At 36.4% G+C, this 27,618-nt stretch overlaps 1 protein-coding gene across 4 annotated transcripts in view; it reads left to right on the top strand.

Annotated features, from left to right (window-relative positions):
- LOC101142148 (amphiphysin) overlaps window positions 1–27,618 on the top strand; it is a 247,005-nt gene that overhangs the window by 136,280 nt on the left and 83,107 nt on the right. For all 4 annotated transcript variants that reach the window (XM_055347647.2, XM_004045328.5, XM_063708477.1 and 1 more), the window contains exons 4-7: window positions 751–845; window positions 4,125–4,220; window positions 18,278–18,385; window positions 19,831–19,916. In XM_055347647.2, the coding sequence (XP_055203622.1) occupies window positions 751–845; window positions 4,125–4,220; window positions 18,278–18,385; window positions 19,831–19,916 (385 nt within the window). The remainder of the gene's footprint in view (window positions 1–750; window positions 846–4,124; window positions 4,221–18,277; window positions 18,386–19,830; window positions 19,917–27,618) is intronic.

Genomic DNA, 27,618 nt, shown 5'->3' with positions numbered 1-27,618 from the left:
TAAATGTATGTACTGCTCTCATTTATTTCAATGTTCAATATTAGAAGTGTTTTGACATTTAGTTAGAAGTTTTGTGATGTGTCTGTGACGAAAAATATGTCCTGGGAACTTAATTCTTATTTATATGAATTAGCCTTGGGTAAAATTGGTTTCATTATTCATCATATCAATTAAAGTCACACTTTGCAAGAACCTATAGATGACATTAAGTGAGGACTTACTATACTGGAAAATGACAAACTTTTTTTCTTTGTTCTTTGTAAAAATTTTAGGCCACTTAACCACTTTTGACCGTTATGCCCTGTAATCCTGTTGATTTTTACTTCTGGTCCCTTCTAAAAATGCTTTATGCCTTGTATTTAAATTCATTTAGGACTAATTTTAGTTTGAGAACTCTGCAGTTTTATGGACCAGTGTTCTTAGCATCCGATACCACTTGGCAAGTGACAGCACACGTAATAGGACACATTATGATTATTGTAGTTTTCAGAGTAGGATACTTGTTGATTTTTCCCAAGACCCCATATCTATCATTATCAAGTGAATAATAGAAAATGTGCAATGTGATAAGTCTTAGAGACCCTCAAAGAAAGATACGAGAGCAGATACAAGCAGCAGTTGTGCCTTTATAATTTTTCCTTAAATGTTTAGCAAGTACAATATTTTTCTCTCACTTAAGAAAGTGGAGGAAGGGAGAAGAGAATCCTCACTCATTTCTGTGTAACAGGAGTTGTTTCTCTCCAACACTAGGCATGCAGGAGGCCTCCATGAAGCTCACGGAGTCGCTGCATGAAGTCTATGAGCCTGACTGGTATGGGCGGGAAGATGTGAAAATGGTTGGTGAGGTAAGAGCTGGGGTGGCTTCCATGAGGCTCCCACGACCCTTGCTCAGTCCACATGTCCCCTGACTTGCTCTTTCCACTTTACAGTCTTAATCATGAGGCAAGACAGTGTGCTCAGAAGGCACTGTGCAGTTCTGCTGCCTGATGATTCCAAACTTAGAGTGAAAAGTGAAGATGGGCCAGGTGCGGTGGCTCATGCCTGTAATCCCAACACTTTGGGAGGACGAGGCGGGTGAATTGCCTGAGGTCAGGAGTTCAAGATCAGCCTGGCCAAAATAGTTAAACCTCATCTCTACTAAAAATACAAAAAAATTAGCCGGGCATGGTGGCACACGCCTGTAATCCCAGCTACTCAGGAAGCTGAGGCAGAATTGCTTGGACCCAGGAGGTGGAGGTTGCAGTGAGCCAAGATCGCACCACTGTACTCCAGCCTGGGCAACAGAGCAAGACTCCATCTCGAAGAAAATAAAAGTGAAGATGATCATAAAACCACTTGGGTAGAGAGCAGTGTTTTAAGATTCCTTTCTGCAAAATAACAATATCATTTTTCTGTCCCCACTACAAGCCTTAACAGCCCATTTCTAGCAGACATGGATCATGGTGTGATTTGTGTTGTCCCAACTTCACCCCTTCATCTCAATCCCCCTATTGACTGTGCCTCCCCAAATGCAGGGACAGGAGTTCAGAAGAGCATCCATTCCACTTTAACACCAGCTAGTCCATTCACAAATCTTCACTTCACAAAGACAAGCACAAAGTCAGACTGTGAAAAGGAATTTGACTTCAGGAAGGCTTTGGCCCTAGACATGTCTTAACACTTGAAATCAGGCTTCTGGCTGACAGGAGTGAGCAAGTGGGTTTCGCTCTCTGGAAAGCAGAATGGACCAGAGACTGAGTAGCGCTGTGTGACGTTGGACCAGTTCTTTAATCTTCTTAGGCTTTAGTTTCCTCATCTACAAAATAAAAAAAAAAATGTATCTACTAATAAGACACTTATTGCCTTTGTGCGGATGTCCTCTACCTACTCAGTGTTTGGTACATATTATGATTACTGATGTGAGACAACTGCCAGTCACAGATTATCTCACATCCAAGTTCTTTGTTAAAACGAAGAGCAGTTGTTTGTCATGTTCTCTACTCCGGGTGAGTTATTGCAGCTCATTTAGGCACAGACGACCTAAATTTGATGTGGCAGCCAGAGCTCAGGGGAAGGTCTGATAGGTGATGCACTGAATGTCTGTGCAGCCTTGGAAAACCTGCGTTAACAGTGGAGTCCTAGGCTGCTCCATGGCAATTCTGACACCCTGACATTGAGCTTCATAATCTTCTTATAACTGAGATACTAACAGAGATTTATTTATGAGGAAAGCACTTGTTGGCTCTTTTACATCTTTCAAAAACTTTCAGGATGTAGATTTGGCCAAACCAGACCACACACATTACGTTCAGATGCAATGATTAAGTAATTGCATCTTCTCACATTTCTTCAATTAAAACACAGTATTTCAACATCATGTTGCTAAATACTTTGTAAATTTCTAATTAGTGGTATAACTAAAAATTCGTCGCAAAAAAAATAATTTTTAAGGGAATAATAGAAACTTGTGTTAATAACTTTTCAGAACACCATGTTACCTTCTATGTGTGGCAAAGGTCACTATTGGCATTTCTTTTTTAAAGGAAATGACTGTTATCCTACCTTGGTTCTTGCAGCCGCCCGGTTTTTTGGAATCCTCAGTTGCAGATGCAAACATAGGCTCTTGTGATGATGAAGAAACTGAATACTGCATGTTCAGAGGGTCTACTCACGTCAGCAGTTGAGCCTTTCTAAAGAGTGGATTTAAATGTTTTGGTTTGCATAAAATTCTTGAATTGAGATTTGCAAAAATTAGGACTACTTTTCGAAGTGTGAGAAAGAAACAAAAGCAAATTTTAAAAGTGTGTGTGTGCGTTTTAACAAGATGAAAACTTACGTGTCACATAGAGGAATTTAAAGGTCGGCAGTCCAGGCGTTGCATATTGGCCCCACAAGTATGAGGGGCCCAAGTTTGCCATTTTTGGCATGCCTTCACGGGCAAGGTGACTCTCTGAGCGCTGGCCATCAGCTCTCGTTTCTGCATGCCAGTTAGCAAGGAGGATGAAGTCTGGAAGACAGCCCACTCCTTCCCTCTTTTTCAGGACACTTCCTGAAAGTACATCCCATTGTCTAGAACACAGCCACATGACCGCACCTGGTTGCAAAGGAGTCTGGGAAGTAGAGTCTTTATCCTAGGTGGCCAAGGGCTGAGCTAAAATGGGAGGTTCAGTTAGGAAGGAAGAAAGCGTAGAGATTGGTGACAAATAGCAGACTGTGTCAAGAGACCCGCAATGTGCTAGTGAGAGAAATGTGAAGATGACATTCTTGAGTACCTGCTATTTGCCTGAAATTCTGTGAAGCACTTTACATTGCCAACTCATTTAACTGGGGGAATTGAAATTCAGGGAGGTCTATTTCCCCAGAGTCACACAGCTGGGATAAAAAGTCCTCTGGTGAGGCAGCCTGGTGTGATAGTCATATCCTGACTTTCATATCATGGCTTTGAGTTCAAGGAGACAAATCTGAGTTGAAACCTGTGTCTGTCATTTATCAACTGCATAACCTTGGCCAAGTTATGTGACATCTCTGGGCTTCAGTGTCCTCTTCTGTATTGTGGAAATAACAAAGTCTTTTCTCATAAAACAATTTTTGAGAATGCCTTAACATAGTGACAGTAGGAATACTAGTTGTAATAATAATAATACCTAATATTCATTGTATGTTTAACATAATTGATACTCCATAAATGGTAAGACCTTTCCCAATATGACTGTAACTTTTCTGTTTTCCCTGGGGACGCTTCAGAAATGATTTGTTGTTTGTTTCAGTGGTGGATTTTTTTCTGATTTCATGGAGTGCTTCAAAAGCAAATTGTCTTAGTGGAATTATTCTCAGTCTCTTAGCCCCAAAGTCCATCTATAGGGTTATGGGGATCTTTTGAAGTTTCTGCATTCTTTAGTAATTTAGAATCAGAAATACAGTTTTAATGAGCTGAGCTCTTAGCTAGCCTGTTTTGTTAACTAGAACCAGTGGCCAAATTGCCTTAAAATTTTATTGCATTATTAAATGATTCTCATTTTTTCCCTAGCATCTCATATCTGGGAAAGTATTACTTGTCTAATTTTATAGTTTCAGATTTTTTTTAGAAGTTTGGTGAAAGGTATCCAATTAAAATAATTCAGCAGTGATCTCTTTATTTCTTTTAGAAATGTGATGTGCTGTGGGAAGACTTCCATCAAAAACTTGTGGATGGGTCCTTGCTAACACTGGATACCTACCTGGGGCAATTTCCTGACATAAAGGTATTTTACTCTGTAAAGGGAAGAATTGAGTGGGGTCATGTAGTTATTGAAACATGGGCAAGAGAAGAATTATTAAAAGTCCTCAAACTGACATCAAAGATAGTTGGTAACTTTTCATTTATTTAAGCGTGGGAGTTTTATATTGTTCCTATCAGTTTGAAAAGAAATGTCATTACAGAAATCACATTTCGCTTTTAGTGAACTGCTTCAGCTTTTATTATTCTACAGAAGTCTTTTTAAACCTATAGATATAAAATCATAAACCAGAGCTACCAAAAATTCCAATCTTCTTTATAATCAAAACTTTTATTATATAGCATTTGACAAGGATTTCCATTAGAATAACCAGTGGTCACAAGGAAGGGAGAAATTTCATTGTAAATATGAGAGCAAAACCTGATCTTTCCTTCTTTACTGTCTATTTTGCATGCATTTATAGTGAACCTGGATAGTTTTTCTCTCACTGAAATTTTCAGGTTGAAGTTAAAGTGCTAAGATATAAGCATTTCAAATACATTTGCATCTGGACCTAAAAATATTGTGTCTGAAACATTGATCTTATTTGACCCTTGAATCTATTACAGAGGTAAATGGACAAGTGAAGGATTGAATATTGTAGATTTGGAATTGACTCTGGAGGTGAAGATGGCTTTTAAATTATCAGGGTTGGTATATGGTAAATGAAACTAAATGGATCAGACTAAATGTGTTAGACCTATTGACAAAATGCCACATAGAGCAAATCCAAATAGTAGATTTTCGATGATGTTACCATATTAGGCAGCAAAGTGCTTTACTAAGTAGTTGGGCAAATGCAACCTAATTAACAGGTGTGAATTGGGTTTTAAAAATTCTCTGAGAAATTAAAAATTTAAATTGTTAAAAATTCTGTAAGACCGTGTGCACCAGGGAACATGTTTTGAGACATCTTCAGATAATTTTGATTAGTCACTCAATTTTTGCCTTGGGATTTGTAATGTTTGTGGAGCAGACAGTCTCACAATAGTAATCACTTCAGAGTACTGTTTATTGCATGGCAATTTATTTTCAAAATTATTTTATTTTATTTATATTTTGTACTTTATTGCGGTAAGAACATATGACATGAGATATACCCTTTGACAGATTTTGAACTGCATAATACAGTATTGTTATCTGTAGGCACAGCAGATCTCTAGAACCTATTCATCTTACGTAACTGAAATTTTATACCCGTTAATTAGCAACTCTCATTTTCCAACTCTCTCTAGCCCTTGGCAACCATCATTCTATGTATTCTTTGCTTCTCTGAGGTTGTTTGTAGGTCTTTGGAGAAATGGCTATTCTAGTCCATTGCCTATTTTTAAGTCAGATTATTAGTTATTTTTTCTATTGAGCTCTGGGTGTTCCTTTGTATATTTTGGAAATTAACTCCTCATCAAACATGTGGTTTGCAGATCTTTTCTCCCTTTCTATAGCTTGCATTTTACTCTTGATTGTTTCTTTTGCTGAGCAGAAGCTTTTTACTTTGATGCAGTTCCTCTTGTCTATTTTTGCTTTTGTTGCCTATCTTTTTGGTGTCAAGTCCAAGAAATCATTGCTAACACCAATGTTTATTTTAAAACATCTTCATTTAGAAAATGAAGCTTCCCCCCCACCCTCAACTTTTCTTCTAGGAGTTTTACAGTTTCAGAGCTTACAGTTCAGGTCTTTAATCCATTTTGAGTTGATTTTTGTGTATGGTATAATATAAAGGTCCAATTTAATTTTTTGGCATGTAAATATCCAGTTTTCCCAGCACCATTTATTGAGGAGACTGCCTGTTCCCAGTTCTGTATTCTTGGCACCCTTTTTGAAGATCAGTTGACTGAATATTTGTGGATTTACTTCTGGGCTTTATTTTCTGTTTCAGAGGTCTGTATAACTGTCTTTATGCCAGGACAATGCTGTTTTAATTACTGAGGTTTGTAACAAATTTTGAAATAAGAAGTGTAATGCCTCTAGCTTTATCCTTCTTCTTCAAAGTTGTTTTGGCTATTTGGGATCTTTTGTGCTTCCATGTGAATTTTAGAATTAAAAAAAAACTTTCTGTTAAAAATTCCATTAAGATTTTGATAGGGATTGCATTGAATCTGTAGATCACTTTGGGTAGTATGGGTATTTTAACAATAGTAAGTTTCAGTCTGTGCACCCAGGATGCCATTCCATTTGTTTGTGCCTTCTTTAATTTATTTTTGAATATTATATAGTTTTCAGTGTATAAATCCTTTCACTTCCACAGTTAGGTTTATTCTTAAGTATTTTAGTATCTTGGATGCTATTGTAATTGGTATTGCTCTCGTAACTTCTTTCTCAGTTTGTTACCAGTGTATAGAAAGGCAACTAATAATTTTTTTATTATATTTTAAGTTCTGGGATGCATGTGCAGAACGTGCAGGTTTGTTACATAGGTATACGTGTGCCATGGTGGTTTGCTGCACCCATCAACACATCATCTACATTAGGTATTTCTCCTAATGCTATCCCTCCCCTAGTCCCCCACCCCCCGACAGGCCCCGGTGTGTGATGTTCCACTCCATGTCCATGTTTTCATTGTTCGGCTCCCACTTATGAGTGAGAACATGAGGTGTTCAGTTTTCTGTTCCTGTGTTAGTTGGCTGAGAATGTTGGTTTCCAGCTTCATCCATGTCCCTGCAAAGGACATGAACTCATCCTTTTTTATGGCTTCATAGTATTCCATGGTGTATGAGTGCCACATTTTCTTTATCCAGTCTATCATTGATGGGCATTTGGGTTGGTTCCAAGTCTTTGCTGTTGTGAATAGCACTGCAATAAACATATGTGTGCATGTGTCTTTATAGTAGAATGAGTTATAATCCTTTGGGTATATACCCAGTAATGGGATTGCTGCATCAAATGGTATTTCTGGTTCTAGATCCTTGAGGAATTGCCACACTGTCTTCCAGAATGGTTGAACGAATTTACACTCCCACCAACAGTGTAAAAGCGTTCCTATTTCTCCACATCCTCTCCAGCATCTGTTGTTTCCTGACTTTTTATTGATCGCCATTCTAACTGGCATGAGATGGTATCTCATTGTGGTTTTGATTTGCATTTCTCTAATGACCAATGATGATGAGCTTTTTTTCATATGTTTGTTGGCTGCATAAATGTCTTCTTTTGAGAAGTGTCTGTTCATAGCCTTTGCCCACTTTTTGATGGGGTCGTTTGGTTTCTTCTTGTAAATTTGTTTAAGTTCTTTGTAGATTCTGGATATTAGCCCTTTGTCAGATAGATAGATTGTAAAATTTTTCTCCTATTCTGTAGGTTGTCTGTTTACTCTGATGATAGTTTCTTTTGCTGTGCAGAAGCTCTTTAGTTTAATTAGACCCCATTCGTCACTTTTGGCTTTTGTTGCAATTGCTTTTGGTGTTTTCGTCATGCAGTCTTTGCCCATGCCTATGTCCTGAATGGTATTGCCTAGGTTTTCTTCTAGGGTTTTTATAGTTTTAGGTCTTATGTTTAAGTCTTTAATCTATCTTGAGTTAATTTTTGTATAAGGTATAAAGAAGGGGTCCAGTTTCAGTTTTCTGCATATAGCTAGCCAGTTTTCCCAACACTATTTATTAAATAGGGAATCCTTTCCTCATTGCTTGTTTTTGTCAGATTTGTCAAAGATCAGATGGTTGTAGATGTATGGCATTATTTCTGAGGCCTCTGTTCTGTTCCATTGGTCTATATATCTCATTTGGTACCGGTACAATGCTGTTTTGGTTACAGTAGCCTTGTAGTATAGTTTGAAGTCAGGTAGTATGATGAAAGACAACTAATTACTTTATGTTGATTTTGTATCCTGCAACTATTCTTATTTGTTTAGTAGTTCTGGCAGTTTTTTTGTAGAGCCTTTAGGGTTTTCCATGTAGAACCTCATAGTATCTGCCAAAAGGTACAATTTTACTTCTTCCTTTCCAATCTGGATGAATTTTATTTCTCTTTCTTGCCTAATTTTTTCGTTTGAAAAGAAGTGGTGAGGGTGGGCATCCTTGTCTTGTTTCTGATGTCAGTGGAAAGCTTTCACTTTTTCACCACTGGATATGATGTTAACTGTAAGCTTTTCATATATGGCCTTTGATATGTTGGGGGTAATTTCCCTCTATTTCTAGTTTGCTGAGCATTTTATCGTGAAAGGATAATGAATTTTATCAAATGCATTTTCTACATCTACTGAAAGGATTATGCGATTCTTATCTTTCATTCTATTAATGTGGTGTATCACATTAATTGATTCTCATATGTTAAACCATTCTTGCATCCCAGGAATGAATCCTACTTGGTCATGATGTGTGATCCTTTTGATCTGCTGTCGAATTCAGTTTGCTGGTATTTTGTAGCGGTTTTTTGCATCTATGTTAATCACGAAACTGGTCTGTAGTTTTCTTTTCTTGTGGTGTCTTTGTCTGACTTTGATATCAGGGACTTAGAAAATGAGGTTTGAAGTGTTCTCTCCCCTGCAATCTTTTTGGAAGAGCTTGAGAAGAATTGGCATTAATTCTTTTTTAAATGTTTGGTAGAATTTGCCAATGAAGCCATCTGGTCTTGGTTTTGTTGTTGTTGGGAGGTATTTGGTTGCCTATTAAATCTCCTTACTACTTAAAGATGTGTTCAAACCTTCCATTTCTTCATGATTCAGTCTTCCTAGGTTGTATGTATCTAGTAATTTATCTGTCTCTTCTATATTATTCAGTTTGCCAGTATATACTGTTCATATTAGTCTCTTAACCTTTTTATTTCTATGGCATCAGTTGTAATGTATCACCTTTCATTTCTGATTTTATTTATGTGAGTCTTCTATCTTATTTAGTTTAGATAAAAGTTTGTTAATTTTATCTGCTCAAAAAAAAAAACTAATAGTTACCTTGATTTTTCCTGTTGTTTTTCTAATCTTTATTTCACTTATTTCCACTCTAATCTTTATCTTTCCTTTCTTTTGCCAATTTGGGGTTTCATTTGTTCTTTTCTTAGTTCCTTCAGATGTAGAGTTAGGTTGTTTATTTGAGATCTTTCCTTTTAATGTATGCGTTTATCACTAAAACTTTCCACTTAGTACAGCTTTTTCTGCTACTTGTTTTAGTTTTCATTTGCGCTGAGATACTTTTTAATATCCATTTTGATATCTTTTTGGACTCATTGGTTGTTCAAAATTGTGTTGTTTAATTTCCACACATTTGTGAGTTTTTCAGTTTTCTTTCTGCTATTGATTTCTAGTTGATTTTATTGTGGTTGGAAAAGATACCTGGTATAATTTCAGTCTTCTTAAATTTGTTAAGACTTGTTTTGTGACCCTTCATACTTTCTATACTGAAAAAATCTTCCATGTGCAACTTAAGAAATATGTGTATTCTGCTGTTGTTGGATTGAATATTCTGTATATGTCTGTTAGGTCCATTTGATAGTTGCTCACGTCTACTGTTTCTTTGTTGATATTGTGTCTATAATTGAAATTGTAATTGAAATTGTGGTTCTATCTGTAATTGAAAGAGGGGTATTAAGGTTTTGTATTATTATTATATTGCCGTCTGTTTCTTTCTTCAGTTTGTCATTTTGCTTTACATATATAGATGCTTTATATTTATAATTGCTATATCTTCCTGAGGGACTGACCTTTTTATCATTACATGTCCTTCCATTTCTCTTGTGACAGTTTTGGAATTTAGGTTTATTTTGTCTGATAAGGACAGCCATCCCTAATCTTTTCTGGTTACCATTTGCATGGAATATCTTTTTCCATCTCTTTATTTTCAGCCAAGTGTGTTCTATAATCTAAAGTAAATCTCTTGTAGACAATAAATAGTTGGATCTTTTTTTATTTAAATTCATTTAGCCACTCTATGTCTTTTGACTGGGAATTTAATTAACTTACATTTAAAGTAATTATTAGTAGGAAAGGATTTACTGTTACCATTTTGTTCATTGTTTTCTGTTTGTCTTATTGTTCATTTGTTCCTCTTTTCCTCTCTTGCTAATTTCTTTTGTATTTTGTTGTTTCTTTGTATTGATATGCTTTGATTTTTTTGTTTTACTTTTGTGTAACTTCCATATGCATTTTTGTGGTTATTACAGAATTTAGATAAAATATTTTATAACAGTCTATTTTAAGCTAAGAACTAAATTAACATCAATCACCTATAAAAACTCTACACTTTTATTTTCACCACATGTATACTTTATATTGTCAAAATTTGCATATATTTATATTGTGTTTCCATAAATATATTTTTTAGTTATAGTTATGCTTAGCGTTTTTGTCTTTTTGACTTTTATACTAGAATTGAAAGTGATTTACCCACCACTGTTACAGTAATAAAGTATTCTGTATTTGTCTATATATTTACATTTACCAACAAATGTTATACTTTTTTATGCTATTGTTTGCTATTTAGTGTCCTTTAATTTCATGTTAAAGAAATCTGTTTAGCATTTTTTATAAGGTAGGCCTAATGGTGATGACCTCCTTCAGCTTTGGTTTGTCTAGCAACGTCTTTATCTCTTCTTTAAGAATGCAAGAAACAAGTATTCTTGTTTCACAGTTTTTTCTTTCTTTCATCACTTTAAATACGTCATCTGACGCCCTTCTGGCCTGCTTCTGCTAAAAATCCACTAATAGTATTACAGAGATTCCCTTGTATGTGAGCAAGTCACTTTTCTCTTGCTACTTTGAAATTCCATATTTGTCTTTGACAATTGATTATAATGTGTCTCTGTGTAGACTTTTAGGGGTTCATTGTATTTGGAGTTTTTGGGCTTCCTGAATTTGAATGAACATTTTCTTTCCCAGTTTTGGGAAGTTTTCAGTCATTATTTCTTTCAATAGCTTTCTGATTATTTTTGTCTTCTCCTTCTGGGACTCCCATAATGCATAAATTGGTTTATGTAATGGTGTCCCATAAATCCCTTAAACTGTTTTCACTATTTTTCATTTGTTTTTCTTTTTGTTCCTCTGACCAAATGATTCTTAATGAACTGTCTGAGTTTATTGATCCTTTTTTCTGCTTGATCTAATATTCTACTGAACGCCCCCTCAGTGAATTTTTCAGTTCACTTATTGTATTTTTCAGTTCTGTCATTTCTGTTTGATATTTTCTATATCACTTTGTTTAATTTCTCACTTTGCGGATACATTATTATCCTGATCTGAGTGACAGTTACTTTGAATTCTCTGTCAGGCACATCATATATCTCCATTTCATTAGGGTTGATATTTGTAAATTTATTTTGTTTCTTTGTTTGAAACATATTTCCCTGTTTTTAAATTTACCTTGGTTCTCTATGTTGATATCTTCATATTAGACAAAACAGCCGCCTCTTTTAATCTTTGTGGACTAGCTCCATATAGGAGAAGACCTTCACCAATCATCCCAGTCATAGATTTTGGAAGCCTCTCAAACTTTTGACTATTCTGACTGTTTTCTTTGTTCTTAGCACCCCCTAGGCATCTAGAGAATGCTGGGTCATTTCAGTGCTCTGAGACAAGCAAGACTCATTTTCTTTGGAAGCCATTTTCTTGGGAAGCCCCCAAAAGTTGTATCATTGGATGCTTGTTCAACTCTTTCCCTGCATAGATAGAAGCAGGAAACTGGGTGTTTTTTACTGTTTGTTTGTTTGTTTTATCCCTCAGTTGAGGGGAGGGGCTGTGGCAACTAGTTGTATGGTAGGCCATACTACCTAGAAGTGTGTTTTTATTTGTTTATTTGTTTCCTCCTGCTTGCTCTAAACTAAGCTAGGGAGAGGAGCCATGGCAAGTGCCTGCATTCTTGTTCAAACCTCTGTTTTATCCTCTGTAGACCCCAGGGACTAGTGTATGCTGGACCTGTCAGCTATCCCAGATAGGCAAGTAGAAGGCACTCCCTTGGGTAGAAGTCAGAAAAGTTGGGATGCTAGATGTGCTGTCCAACTTCTTCACTCTTCACTGAGAAGTAAGGAGCTGGAGGTTCCCTCTTCATTATATGGCACTGTGCTAGGGATAGCAAGAATGTAGCTCCCCTCTTCCTGCTTGTTTCAATGTGGCTGGATTTGCACTTGCCAAGGGTTAAGGAGCTATTCAACTAGTTTCTGGGTGTCTTACAAACAAAAATTGATTCCTGTGTTTGTATTAAATCTGTATGTTTGTGGGGAAGGAGAGTCCAGGGCTTCCTATTCTTCCATCTTGCTACCATCACCTTTATTGCATGGTAATTTAATCTCCTTAAAAGCAATACTTAAGAAATCAGAAGAGGTTAAATTGTGTCTTCCTACCTGAAAATTCCAAAGCAGCTTACAACTTGTTCAAATTATTCATATGATATATGTTCATAGTATGACTTAGCTAAGCAAATAAAGGCTGTGACTAACTAGAGAAGCAAACATCTGAAAGTTTTTTGAGTTTCAGGAATAAAAACTTAGTATCATTAATAAAATGGGAAGATCTTAGTTATTGTACTATATTTAGAAATTGGCCACACTGTCTAGGAGCATGTAATTTCAGAATACAAGCACATACAGAATTACGTTTATTGAAACACAGAAAGATTAAAATAAAATTATGACAGATTATATTGGCTGGTCTTCTCAGTTTATTCCATGTCAGAAAGATGAAGAGCTCAATATAACTTTTCCTTGAGTAATTCTTTTATTGGGGTCCATGGTTGAGGTCATATACAAAGATGATCCTGCAGTTTCTGAACCATGTAGAGATTTGGAAACAATATCATCTAGATCTTTTGCTGGATGCCCTGAAGGTAAGGTAAATATACGTTAAGGTTTTCTATGGAAAGAGGCTGAATCTCTCTCTCTCTGTCTCCCTCAAGCCACATTTAGGAAACTGGAGCATACATAGAGGCTATCAACCAAGATAGATAATTGTGAAGCCATATAACACAAGTAACAGTTGAGGAAATCAAAATGCTATTAACTTTTAATAGCTATGCTATTAACTTGGAAAGGAGAAAATTTGGAATTGGAGAGTGAGAAGATAGCTGTATTTAATATTTGAAAGAAGTTTTTCTGTGAAAATGGACTTAAGTTATTCTGTCTGCCTTTATTCAGTGAAGGGAAGTTAGAAGTAGGTATAGACTCCATCACTTTATAAAAATAGTGTTGAGTGATTATGTAATGAATGAGCTATGATGGAAAGGAAGATTAATCAACTTACATTTAAAGTAATTATTAGTAGAATACTCGGTGGAGTATTTTACAAAAATACTCAGTGGAGAATTTTTAAAGCATGGAACACAGTTGACTTCCTTGCCTCCTATTGAAATCAACAGGCCATGTGCAGTTAAAACCTCAGGCAAATTTCCAAATATTTACTTGAGCCCATCAGTGAGGGCTATGAAGGACCATTCATGAGGGGATGATGTTTAACTTTTCCAGCTGTGATTGGCGGGATACCCTGCGTTATGGTTTCTGCTATGCAGCATTGACATCTGAAATCAATGTTATAATAAGAGCCTGCTTGTCACCAACCCAGGCAGGCTTACAGCTGTGAGCAGTTATTGTAAAATATAGTTTGGATTCTATCTTGGCAGCCATGCATGAGCAACTAAGCATGTATTTACTGCAGTGTACCAAAATGAATTCCAAATTGGGATTATTATGGAAGTATAAAAAATGTATAATAAATTATTTTTTAACTATAGAGGGTCAGTGCACAATGAGAAATCTCAACAACTTCTTTTTCTCTTTTCAAGAAATGTAAGTTAATTTTATAATGTAATTTAATTAAGTTTCCTATTGGATGGTTAAATAAGAATTATATAATTTTCCATAAGAAAAGCTAATGTGTGTCAACCTTACCCTTATTTAGGAGATTTGGGGTTTTCCCCCAAGTTTCCCAAATATCAGATAGGTAAGGAAATAAGATTGATTTATCTTTTCTAACCCCAAAATGTATACATCAAAATGAGTGATATTCTTCAAAATAGTCATTTCTACCATGGTAAGCTATCCTTGTAATTGACTTAAAAATTACATAAGAAAATGAGTCACATTATTTACTTTGCTTCTTGTTTTTGAACAAAAATAAGATTACCCAGTGCACTCTTCCATCTTATTCTAAGACTTAAAAGTTATTGATTCATAGATGCTTTCAAAAATCAAATTCATCTTCAGAGAATCAAGATTTGCTACTTGGAAGATATTAAAGGAATGCCCCAGGCTAGAAGGCAAGTCCATAAGGAAGGGCTTTATAAGAGTTTGCATATAGTTACATAGGCCACTGCTTCAAGGGATAGCCTCCTTTGAAGGTAACACATTTTTGCTAAAAGTAATGAGCCTTGTCACCTTATAGGCACATGGTGTTCACCATACCTAATTGAAGGATTTCCACTCTACTCTGCCTAGGCTAACTCATTGCATACTTTGAGTGACTGGGTGTGTATCTCCATGCTTTCTGCTAGTATACTAGTTGTAAGTGGTAGGTGCAGGGAAAATGAAAGCAATTAGAAATAGCCAAAGACGTTAACTGCCCCAACCCACCTCTCACCAGTCCTGAAGGGCGTGTAGAAGAATAGCATAGAGTGACAGGTTGTAGTTGACTCATAAAGTCTGTCAGAGAAATGGTGGGAGCTGTTGGAAGAAGCGCTAACGGAGACTGAGAAGCAGGGATGAGATTGGATGAGGCGAGCAAAGAACCCATGGTGCAAATTAGAGGGAGGAAGTTGCTAACCCTGCACTCACATGACCCTGAGAGTAAGGGGCCTTCTTAAATTTTGTGCCCTGTCTCACCTGCCTCACCCTACTCCTGGCGCTGGTCACTGGGGCCAACTTCTAATTCAGTTCACTTTTGCCACAGACTTGCTAAGCAATTTCGGACAAATTAGAGGTTATCTCATGCAGCTGCACATTTCCTAAAAGTAAAATGGAGATAATCCCTGAAACACTCATTCTATAGGTTGCTAGAAGGATCCATCAGATGTGACAATGCCTTGTAAGCCATAACCATTTATATTATTGTGTTTTTTTTTCTTTTTCCTACCATATCAAATTTTTTAAAGCATCTCCTCCTGGGTTAGTTCTTATTTTTCAAATAGCTGGGCATAACTGGACTATGGGGAAGATTTTTTTTAAACTGTAGATATCTAGGGCTTGCCTCAGTCTAATTAAATCAGAATCTCTTAGTGTAGGGCTCAGGAATCAATATATTTTATGATACTTCCTTATTCGTTCTACTTATTTTTACATTTTTCTCATTTATTTGACGTATAACAATTTATTTACTTGGCATATAATAATTGTTCATATTTATGGGGCACATAGATACTTCTTTATTAACTTATTTCTTAGTTGCTGCCTTATAATGTATAATATACATCTTTAACATATTAGGTTTAACTTGAAATAATGTATATTACTTCATGTATTATTTAAGAACAGTACAATAGTACACTTTCAGTTCCCACCTCCTTTCCTTTGCACTGTTATTGTCATACATTTTTCTTTTACATGTTATAAACCCCACAATACATTAGTTATGTTTTTCTGCTCTGAATGATCAGTTACCTTTTCAAGCAATTAAAAGTAGGAAAACAAAATCTTTTATATTTTACATTGATTTTTATCATTTCTGGTACTCATTTTTCTGTGTAGCTCCACTTCATATTAAAATTCTTATGCTGGCAATGAATTCCCTCAGCCTTTGTTTGTCTGAAAGAAATATTTCATCTTCACTTTTGTAAGATATTTTCAGTGGGTGTGGAATTCTGAGTTGGCAGATTTCTTTTAACTTTTATTTTTCAGTACTGTAAATATACCATCCAATGTGTTCTGGTTTGCATGGTTTCTGAAGATTAGCATCCCATAATTCTTACCTTTTTATTGTATGTTTTTCTTTTATTCTTGATGTTAAGTAGTTTGACTATGATGTATTTAGATGTGTATTGTTTGGTATTTTTCCTTTTTGGTATTCTCTGAGTTTCTTGCATCTATACTTTGATGTCTTCATTATTTAAAAAAAATTTTTCAGCCATTATCTCTTGAAATATTGCTTATTATTCTCTCATCTCTTTTTGAGACCTCAATTATATTATGTTAGACCATTTTATATTGCATTGTAGGTCTTAGATGCTCAATTCTCTCTTTGTTTTCTTCAATTCTTTTTCCTTTTTGTGTTTTAATGGAAATAATTTATTGTGACCTGTCTTCAAGTACACTATTTACTTCCTCAGCTTTTTTGAGTTTAGTAATGGGCCCACTGAATCAATTTTTCCTCTCTGATAACATTTTTAAAATTTCTAGTGTTTGCATTTGATTTCTATTTGACCATTAAAGTTTCTATATCTCTTCTGAAATTCCCCATCTGATTATTTTTGTTGTTGACTTTTTCAAACTAGATACTTTAACATATTAGTCGTAGTCATTTTAAAATTCCTGTTTGTTACCTCCAACATCTGAGTCATGTCTGAGTCTGTCTCTGTTGTTTGCTTTACCTTTTCTCATGGGTTGTTGTTTTTTTGTTTTTGTGTATTTTGTAATTTTTGACTGAATGCCAGACATCATGTATAGGATAGTGAGTACTGAAATAATATTTATGTCTGGAAATTGGCCAGCCTTTTTGTCAGGCCGTTAATATGAGAGTTGGAATCAATTAATCAGGACCTGAGCTGCATTGGGTCTTTATTTTTGCTATTGTTACTTCAGTGCACCGCAGCTTTCAAATTACTCCAGAATTGGACTGCTAATGCCTTGTACTTATATTTTAATATCTGTAATATTTTCAAATTCTTAGATTGAAGCCTGATTTGGGGGCCCTTAGGTGCTGGGAGGTTTCTCTCAGTGTGACTGCTGCTTATTAGATTTTAGTTGTCTTTGTATGCCTGTATTGCAGAAGGGGTCTCTCTCCTTGCACTGTCCTCCTCCAGTGGTAGGCCACTATTGCTTGTTTTTTAGTGTTATAGCTTGTAGTGGAGTTAGGGCTGTTTTTGTTGTTGTTGTTGTTTTGCTTGTTTGTTTGTTTTAAATCCTTTCCCGGCCTTGTTTTAGGCAAAGTCAGCCTCATATCTGTGGTTGGATTTGAGCGAGAGTTTCCTTCCCTGCCCAAGTTGGAGCAGTCCACTACTTGTTGTAGGAGTCAGGTCTTGGGCCTAGGAAGATTTTATGCCCCTTGAGACTTTTTCTTTTACCCTTTTGCCTACAGCAATTATTTTTGCCTAAAATCTAGAGGTCAGAAGGCTCTCCGTCTCTACCAGAGCCACATTGGTTTTACTTTTGTTGCTCCCCAAGAAGCAGTAGATCTTTGCTTGCACCTGTGGGTAGAAGGGTTTGGTGCCCCGTCCTCAAGCGGCTTAAAGCTTTTTGTTTTTGTGGTTGTTGTTGTTGTTGTTGTTAAGAGGAAATGTTCCATAGAAATGAGCAGGGCTTTACGCCTATCCCCTAGCAGCCATGTATCACCTCATTCTCATCCACACTGCTAGGGAATGTCTTGTTCTCAGACTTTCTCATGGCTTCCAATGTTGACCCGTGGGAAAGAGCTTGCCCATTAGCACAATCTGTGCCTTTGGCCCTGTGTCTTTGGCCACCACCTATTCCAAATGACACATTAGTCCAGGGGATTCTAATGAACAAAGTATTGAGAATCACTTGTAGGAAAAGAGATTTCTTAGGAAGTAAATCTGTTTTTATAGAATTGCTGTTGGTGTGAGTGTTACCAGAATTATAAAACCAAATGTAACATAGTTTCCCACTATCTTCAGAATAGAACATTTAAAGATTTAGACTAGAGAATGATGAGTGTAGTTTTGCCTTCTCTCCCTGACCAATTGTGGATTATTTTCTGGTCTTTGACTGCAAACTCTGCCCTCAGCTGCTCGTGATTAGCCTAATTATTATCAAAAGGGAAGATATTTATCTAATGGCTTCAACACAAAGGATTGGAGGTGTTCATCTGATTTTCAGGAGTCACTTAGCTAGTGAAACTCCAGCTCATCTTGATCTCCAGTCAAGATCCTCAGCAGCTCTGGCCAAGGAAAGCATTTTGGCACCTGGCTGTCAAAGGGAGACTCTTATGTCCATGCTTCTTTCTTAGTGAGTGCATTTCCTGTTGACAGAATCGCATCGCCAAGCGCAGCAGGAAGCTAGTGGACTATGACAGTGCCCGCCACCATCTGGAAGCTCTGCAGAGCTCCAAGAGGAAGGATGAGAGTCGAATATCTAAGGTAGGGATTGAGCCCATGGTGAATACCACTCTCCGTATTTTATGACCTGTTGCAGCTTTACTTTTTAAAATTAAATGCCTCCTCTGTAAAAGGAGATTGGAATCTGAACAGAATTTAAACTGAAACATAGTGCTTTTTATTATTTTTAATTAAAATAAGGCTTTTCATTATATTGTACAGTTCATATGGGGGATACTGACTCACACATTTTGATCAGAATAAACTTTGACCTACAATGTTGCGGGATCAAAGAAAGTAGTGTGTCTGCACTTCCTTAGATGGTTGTGGTCCACCCTCAGTGCTGAAATGCAGATGCAGATGGGACACCAAGCTGAAATTCTCAGAGGTGACTTTTGATTGTCTGAGAGTACAGACGTGTGGATTTGCATAAAACAAATTTTCTGTTAGAAAACATTTTTTAGTAGCTTTCGCCATGTATGTCAGCAAGTTACAGATGCCGACTAACTGAAGTCACCTCCTAACTATACCCTCTTCTTCCAGTCATGCCTTTTCCTATGTGCCTACACACAGCTGCCTGAATGGTCTTTCTACATCGAGATATGTTTCTCAACTGCTTAAGTCTTTTAATGGTTTCTATTGCCTCTACAAAAAATACTTAATTTCTTAGTACAGCATAAAAGATCCTCACAATTTGGCTGTAACTCACCTGTCCATCCTGATCAACTTTCAAGTCTCCTTTCCCCTCCTCGCCTTCTTCCATAAACATACCATGAGCCAGAACTACACATCAGTTTCTGAGAAGTTCACAATAACAAATTCCCTTCATGAGAGGCCTCCTAGATACCAGGCACTGTGTTCAACACTTCGTCTACATTAACTCTCCTTAATACTCAAAACAACCTGTGAAGTACACAGTGGTAAAGCAGTCTGACAAGTTCACATGGTAAGCTGGAATTCCATTTCAAGGCTTTCCACCTTTACGTATTGTAATGTCTTTCTTACCCCCTCCTTTAGCAAACATTTTCTGATTCTTTAGGATTCAGTTAAAAAATTACCTTCTCTCTTCTCTGCACCACCTTCCATATAGCATGCTCTATAACACATTGTAAGTCCCTTTTGTAAATACATCCTGTAATGTAATTATTTAGACTTTCCACTAGACTGGGAATTTCCTGGGGATGCATTCATGTTCAGTATCCATAGCAGAGCTATCTACATGGCAGGCAGCTAACACATTTTTGTAGAATAAATGAATCAGCCAGAAACTGCAAGAGCAACCATTGTAATCAATCCGGTTTCCAGTTTTAGGGAGTCTTAGTGTTTCATGTTTAATTGAAAAACAAGGATGTGCTTTTAACCAAATACTCTCCTTCTCAAAATATTTCCAAGATGCCATAAGACTATTCTTATTTTATATTAAATGATGCTGTTGTGTATAGAAATGGTCTTTCTTAGTGTAAACACATGTTATGTTTAATTCCTAGGCAGAAGAAGAATTTCAGAAAGCACAGAAAGTGTTTGAAGAGTTTAACGTTGACTTACAAGAAGAGTTACCATCATTATGGTCAAGGTAAAAATGTTTCTCTATGGGTTGCACATGTTCCTTTTAGAAATTCAAGATCAGTGAATATCCCTTATCTTGTCTTTATTATTACTGTGACATTTCAACACTGTCCAGTGAAAGTGTTCTTTATCTGTGCTTTCCAGTATGGTAGCTACTTGTCACCAGTGGGTATTGATTGCTTGGAATATGGCTAGGATTAAAAAGGAGGAACTAAATTTTAAACTTAATTTATTTTGTTCTAATTTATTTATATTTAAATAACCATCTGTGGCTAGTAGCTGCCATATAGGATGACACAATTTTAGACCTTGATCTATTTCTCAAGTGGAGACCTAAATCTCAATTAGAGGCATTAGGAGGACTGCCCTTCGTCTTGAAACTTAACAATAATATCCTTTCAGTTCTTGGAGGAACTTCCTTTATTCCAAGAGCTCATCTAGTCATCTGGCTTAGATGGTAAGCCTCTACTTTCAGCCCTGACTTTTAAATCTGAACTGTATTTGTATTTTAAGCACCAGATATTCTTACTTACACGTTACTCTGCATTTCTCGTGGAATTACGTACATTTTTAAATAGTTGTTCTGTTTTTCCTACTCAGTGGTAGAACAAAGAAGTTGTTGGACGAAATAGGACCTTATGATCCTTAATCTCTATCAGCATCCTCATGCTCACACCCCAAATTAGCCAGAGTTGTGCTTAAAATAATGCCACGTTATTTTAAATCAGGTCCTCTATTTCTAACTTCCAACTAGATGGATTTGCCTCTAAAGCCTTCCTATATACAAATTCTAGAGCTTCTATTTACCCACCAAAATTGTAAGCATTTTGAGGGTCTATACTAGAGTTTGGCCATTTTTGTGTTCATCTCTAGTGTTTTTAATTTTTGCCAATGAAAGGCACTCTGTGTTTCTTTCTGAACTGAAATATCTGGGTGAAATTTTGGCTAGTTTTTACCTCAGTGTCCAGCCATCACCCAAAGTCCAACATGTGAAATTATGTCATTGTTCATCTGAATTTACTCATTCTCTCTACATCTGCATTTCTTTTTCTTTTTATTTATTTCATTTTATTTTATTTTATTTTATTTTATTTTTTTGGTGCCATTATTTCTGGGTTCCGAAACCTCAAAGCTTTGCAATTGTTACCTACAGGAAACCAAAGAGCCATCAAAATAAACAATCCATCATTTTTTGGTGTGGGCTTCTGGATCACTCTCCCTTTCTCTGGTCCCACTGTCCCCACCCTAACCCTCATCATCCTGTTGTGTATTATGATGGTAATCTTGTCCTTACATTTCTTTCTTTGACCTATTCCTGTACACCTTTTCTTTCAGAAGCTTCACCTTGACATCTCTGTGGCCTGCTTAGGACCTCACTGTATGTGCCTAAAGAAGACCTCTTCTCTCCCCCAGAGAGGATTTAAACAACCTGAATATATACAACTTTTAGGGATAGAGATAAAACAAATATCTATTTATGATTTGAATTTATTTAGTTATTCACATTTATTTAAAATCACAAATTATATGATGCTATGGCTTTTTTAAAAAAAAAATACAGATATTACTTTTTTGCTCTTACATTTCATGGAATACTTTTATCCAAAATCTTTACATATATCTTTAGCATCAGTGTTTTTGTCCTTACTTAAGATACTCATCATCTCAACTGGTAGTTCTCCAGAGCTTATCAACATCTTCAACAGATATTTAGTTCCAAACACAGGTTGTCATTTACATACAATTAAGACAGTTATACTTTTTATTTCCCCTGTAAAGGAATTTTTTATGATTTCTAATGTAATTGCTTAATCGCTTTTTAAACTGATCTTCAAAAAGTCTTGGGTACCACAGTGTTCAAGGCTTTCAATGATGAGATAATACCCCTGGGAAATTGCCAGTGCCAATTATGAAACTTTGGGGAAATTGCCAGAATTGCCAAGAGACAGATATTTATTATTTGCCTTAATATGTATTGGGTATATAACTAAGGTTTTTCTAGTGATCTCTACTACATCCAAAACTAGCATTGATGTTATTTCAGTCTTTTGTGCCCTTCCTAAATTGTATTTGGTTATTCAAAGTAAAGTAATTGTTGGAGTGTCTTGTAGCGTGAAAGACTTTGTAGGGACTTAAAAACAAAGGGAATATCTGAGGGATAATTTTGGAAAGAAACCTTTCCCCTTTTCTGGTCATACACAGTATAAATGTTTCAATGCTTTTGAAATCAATCTAATGTCTCACTCTGGCACTTAGGAAATAACATCAGTCAAAACTAGTTTTTCAATCCAGATCCTGCCTTTCGATCAAAACCTGACTTAGGCCTTCCTTTCTGTGTAGCATATTTCTTAATGAAATCCAGATTAGTCAACCATAATATGTGTGCATTGTGTATGCTGTATACCAAAGATCATTTTTTGGAATACTTCCTATTTGCTAGGTGTCATTTTATGTACTTTACATATATAACCTCTAATCATTACAATTACAGATCTCTCTATTTCACAGATGAGAAGCTAAAGATCATATTAATTAAATACCTTACCTTAGATTGTTAAGCTTGTAAATCCTAAAGGTAGCATTTAAAAACACTTTGGTGTTTTGTTTTGTTTTCCTGTGAATCCTGCTGCTTTTATCTAGGGCCTCTCTTTATCTAAAATGAGATTGCATTCAGTCATAATTTTTCAAGTTATTCCATAAATACATATGTTCTTTAACAAGCCGTATTACTCAACCTTGAAATTGAAATTAGTATTTTGTATCTTCTTTGCCTCCTATGAGGAAATGCATAATACTGGGTATGAAGTAATAAACATATTACATGTTAGTTATTAATGCATCAAACTATTTATAATCCTTCAGAATGTTGAGTGGAATGTTCTATATATGCCTGTGAGGTTCAGGTTGACTATATGTTGTTCAAGTTTTCTATTTCCTTACTATCTTCTGCCTTGTTGAAAGTGAGATATTGAAGTCTCCCACCATTATTGGGCTTATTCCTGTCTTCATTTCTTTCAGCTTTTGCTTAATGTATTTTACGGCTCTTTTGTTAGGTGTATATATGTTTATAACTGGTATATCTTCTTGATGGATTGACTGTTTTTTCTTTATAAACTGTCCTTCTTATTTTGTCTGATATTGCTATAGCCATTTCATTACTCTTTGCATGGAATATTATTTTTTCCGTTTTTAAACTTTCTACCTATCTCGAATTTAAAGTGTGTCTCTTGTAGGCAGTATTTAGTTGGATCATTTGTGTGTGCACATGGTGTGTGTTTTATCCATTCTGCCAGCCTCTGCCTTTTGATTGCTGTGCTCAGTCCATTTACCTTTATATAATTACCAATAATGTAGGCTTTTCGGTCTACTATTTTGGTAATTGCTTTGTGTGCCTTATGTCTTTTTTGTTTCTCTATTCCTCCATTACTGCCAAGTGTAGAAAACTTTCAAAATTTTGGATTTAAACTGATCTTCAAAGATTAGTAGTTCATGAAGGAGAAATGAACTACTGCTTAGAGGGGGATGCAGGTTCAATTTTAAAAAAGGAAATACTAGAATATGATTGCAGGTTGTAAAGGAGCTTATAGATTATATAGATAGAGATGATAGAGTGGTATCACCAAGAAGGAAGGACTCTAAAGAGAATTCTTGAGGTAAATCTTGTAAAATAAGTAAAGCCACCATTTAGTGAAAAGGATATTCTAGGCTGACATAGAGTATGAATAAAGGCCTGTGGGTTGAAGCAGATATCTGGGTTCATGGAACTTTAGTCTAATGTAACTCAGGGTCAGAGTGATAGTGTCTAGGAGGGGCTTGTGGTGATGAAGCAGGAGAAAGACAGGGATCAGATACATTTATCATGCATTCAACAAATATTTATTGACCACCTACTGTGTGTGAAGAACTCCGTTAGATGTTAAAGATTCTGTACTGAAAGTTTTTATTTGCTTGGAGCTTATATTGAAGGACAGGGAAAGGCAGTTACCTTTAAAAGAAATGAAAAATAAGATATCAGACAATAAGTTCAATGCAGAAAAAATTTTAAAAAACGATAATTTAGTAGAGAGTGACATGAGATGGTGTAACTCAGACTATAGTTTGGATGTTTAGGGAAGTTGTCCCTCAAAGAGATAGGCAATATATAAAGAAAAGGAAATTTTGGGAAGATTGAGTCTGGCTTATATATGTTGAGTTGAAGAATCATTAGGAAATTCAAAAAGATATGTCTATTAAGCTAAGTCTAAAGCTTGAAGAGAGGTTTGGGAGTCATTACCATATGGGTGGTAATGATGCCATGAGAGTTGATGAATTAGATGGTCGGATAGATCAAATGGCAAAATGAAGATCAAAGCAGAACCTTTGAGAGCACTAATATTTTATGGAATGTGCAAAAGAAGAGGGGACTGTGGAAAAGCCTTCCAAAAATTAATCAGAGATGTAGAAGGAGCCATGACAGAGGGATATCTCAAAAAGGCAAGAATGGAGAGAATTTTAAAAATGAGGAGTGCCAGGACTATGATTTACAATAGAGGTATCAAGCAGATGAGGACTAAAGAGGCATCACCTTTGGTAAACGTCCAGAGGGGTTTCAGTAGATGTTGGGATCAGAAGCTTGATTGTAGGCATTGGAGACTCCATTGGAGATGAGGAAGCAGCAACAGGTGTCTGTTATTTTGAGGATTCTAACTATGATGGGCCTGAGGAATTGTGGCAGCTGGTATAGGGAAATTAGAGGGCAAGGGGAGCTTTCTAAAAATAACTTGTCATTTTGAGAAGATGGCATAGTTGTGGTAAAGGTGGAATAATTTAGGACTGAAGATATGTGGGGCAAACGGGATCAGGACAAGGAGGAATGGTGTTGATAGGACTGACCAGAGAGTGTTGAGGGGTATACCACAGGGCCCAAGCTTGATAAAGCAGGATGTTCAACCTGATCAAGGGTAGTGGCCTGGAAGAAAAGTGCATTGATCTCACAGAGGTTTTGAAAAAAGCAGGTGGAATGGAAATGAATGAATGAGGGAGGTCATGGCCCAGGAAATTAGGTTAGTGGGTGGGCCACTAATCTGCCCCATTTCAGAGGTGAAATAGTTGTGTGTCATGGCAAGATCCAAGATGTCAGAGGCCAATGCAGAATGTGTATAAATAGAATGCTGGGGTCCCTAGTTAGAGGGCTCATGTTTTGGCTGGATAGTCATATGGTTGTTGAGATCTGCTGTGTTAGTGTTAGGATTTGGTGAGGGAGAGAGGGGAAACCATGAGGCATGCCATTGTGGATTGTGGTTGGGGTTGAGGAGTCTTGCTGAGAGGTTGATATTAAGCTTTGAAGAGGTTTAATATGAGTGCCATTAATCCTGAAATGGAGTGTAAACGAGCTTAGAGAATCAGAAGAGAGCTAGGAGAAAACTCTTCCTCGTACTCCATCTCCATAGTAAGTGAAGGACAGCAGGGGTTGCCTCCTCCACTGCAAGAGGGTCTGCGGGAAGCACTGACACTCCCCTCCGGGAGAAAGATTTCCTTAGGGCATTGCGAAGGGGAGAGTGCTCAGGCCTGCAAACTGTAGCTGTGATAAGCTCAACTTAATTTTTCCTTTATTTCTGAGAACAAAGAAACATCTTAATAAAGAAATTAAGTTGGTTTTGACAGCTAATAAGAAGGGTCCTGAGGATGCCACATTTGGGGAAATGGTGATGTCTCAGAGTCCCTTGTTTATAAAGAACTTGCAGAATGCAACTTTTAAGCAGATAATATCAGAATCAAGAGCCTGGTATGCTGGTACTCTGTGTCTGTATGTTCTACTGCTGGTTACATTAAGTTTTTACAAGCCAGGGTCACATCGGAATATGCTCTTATAGTGGAATGAGTGCCAAGTTTCTTCATTCACTGGCTTGTTTGTTCAATTATGGAATTTATTCATTTATTCATGCTTGCCGTGTACTAGGTGCTAGGGCTGTAATAGTCAACTAGTTAAAGGCATTCCCCTCTTTGCAGGATCTCTGACTTGATAAATTGGAGAAAATCACTATCAGTTGTATCAAAAATGTTGGACACTTTATCCTAATTAAATACATGCTAGTTAATTTCTAAATTAAAACACAAAATATTAGAAATAGATGTTTAGTTATTCTAAATAAGATATTTCTGATACTACACCATTTTCTCAGGATAATAATTGATTTGACAACTTAAGATATGCTGTATATCAGAAAACAAAATTGAAATATAGAAGAATGGGACTTCTTTTTTGTTTTTGCCTAATGCATCCAAAGTTAAATATGTTTAATAGAAGTGCCATTACATATTGATAAGAAAAACAATACTAAGAAATAAAAAAATTTGAATAGGTGATTCACAAAAGAAGGAATACAAATGAGCAATAAATAAATGAACGAAAGTGTTAACTTTAATTAAAGAAATATAAACTTCAAAGTCAGTGAGATGCTAACTTTTGGCTATCATATTTATAAAGGTTGTATGTAAGGTAATGTAAGGGACTATAAGTGGCCCAGTCTAGTGCGAGCAGTTGAGCAGTTTGACGGTGAACATCAGTGCTTATTTGATTCACTCCTTTTACCAGCAAATACCTTGAAGAAATCTGTCCTAAGGAAGTCAATAAGCTGTGTACAAAACCTTAATCACAGATATTCATTAGGGTTTTCTTTACCATAGAAAAAATTAATAAAAATAAAATAATACTCTCCAGTGAAGTTCAACTTACACACCTCTTCCATCTGTACCTACCTTCTATTTAAATTGGACACTTCTTTCTGCAGCCCAAGTTTGTCCTCTTAAGCAGATGTTTGCAGCTGTCACAGGGCCCATTGCTCTCCTCTCTTCTCAGTTTCTCTGTTTCTGCCCCTATCCACTCACTTTTGATATGTAATCATGTATGCCTTCTTGTTGTAACTTAACATTCCCATGTGGTTTTATAAGCTGCTTATTTCTAATATATATACGCATATATATAAAATCTGCTTATTTCTCTTACACACACACACACACACACACACACATATATTTCCATTGTAAGTATAAATAAAGCAGCCCCTCTGGATGCTTCTCTAACTGGATTGTACGTTCCTAGAGACATGTTCACCTACCACTATGCATGTACCCAGAGTTGGATAGGTCCTTTGTTGAGTAATTGAAGGAAGTAATTGAAGGAATAAAAGTGTTGAGAATTACTGTCCCAGTTGATTGGGGCCCTGGAGAAGGGGTCATGAGTTGCCACTTAAAGTGCCCCAGAAGACTTCTCTGCAAACACTGCGAGTGGGGTCCCTCTGCGTAATGTACAGGTAGCCTGTAGGGTCTCTCCTTGCCTGTCAAGCTGCTGCCTTAATTAGCTTCCTCAAATACAGGTGCAAGTCTTCTCCTTTGCCCTATCTCAGACACATCTAGGGGTTGCCCACTGCCTGCCAATAAATGTTGTGCTTCATGGTCTGGCCCAGAGAACCATCTGCTTCCTCACTAGGCTCTCCTCTCCCAGGCTCTGGTCTGATCTTCCTGGGGGCTTACCATTTCCCAAACACACTGTGGAGGATTTTCTTTATTAATGAATAGATGTCTATATGCATGTGTATTTGTATGCATATGAATAGGTATATGCACATGTATTTATGAATAAGTATACAATCTTTTAAAATCAATTAAAAGAAAAATATATGAAATCAGGGTCACATGATCACTGTAGGTATAGAAAATTAAGATTAAGT

This window comes from Gorilla gorilla, chromosome 6, assembly GCF_029281585.2.
Source record: "Gorilla gorilla gorilla isolate KB3781 chromosome 6, NHGRI_mGorGor1-v2.1_pri, whole genome shotgun sequence".
NCBI lineage: Eukaryota > Metazoa > Chordata > Mammalia > Primates > Hominidae > Gorilla > Gorilla gorilla.
The sequence above is the reverse complement of the archived record's forward strand: the minus strand, read 5'-3'. Positions and strand labels throughout refer to the sequence as shown.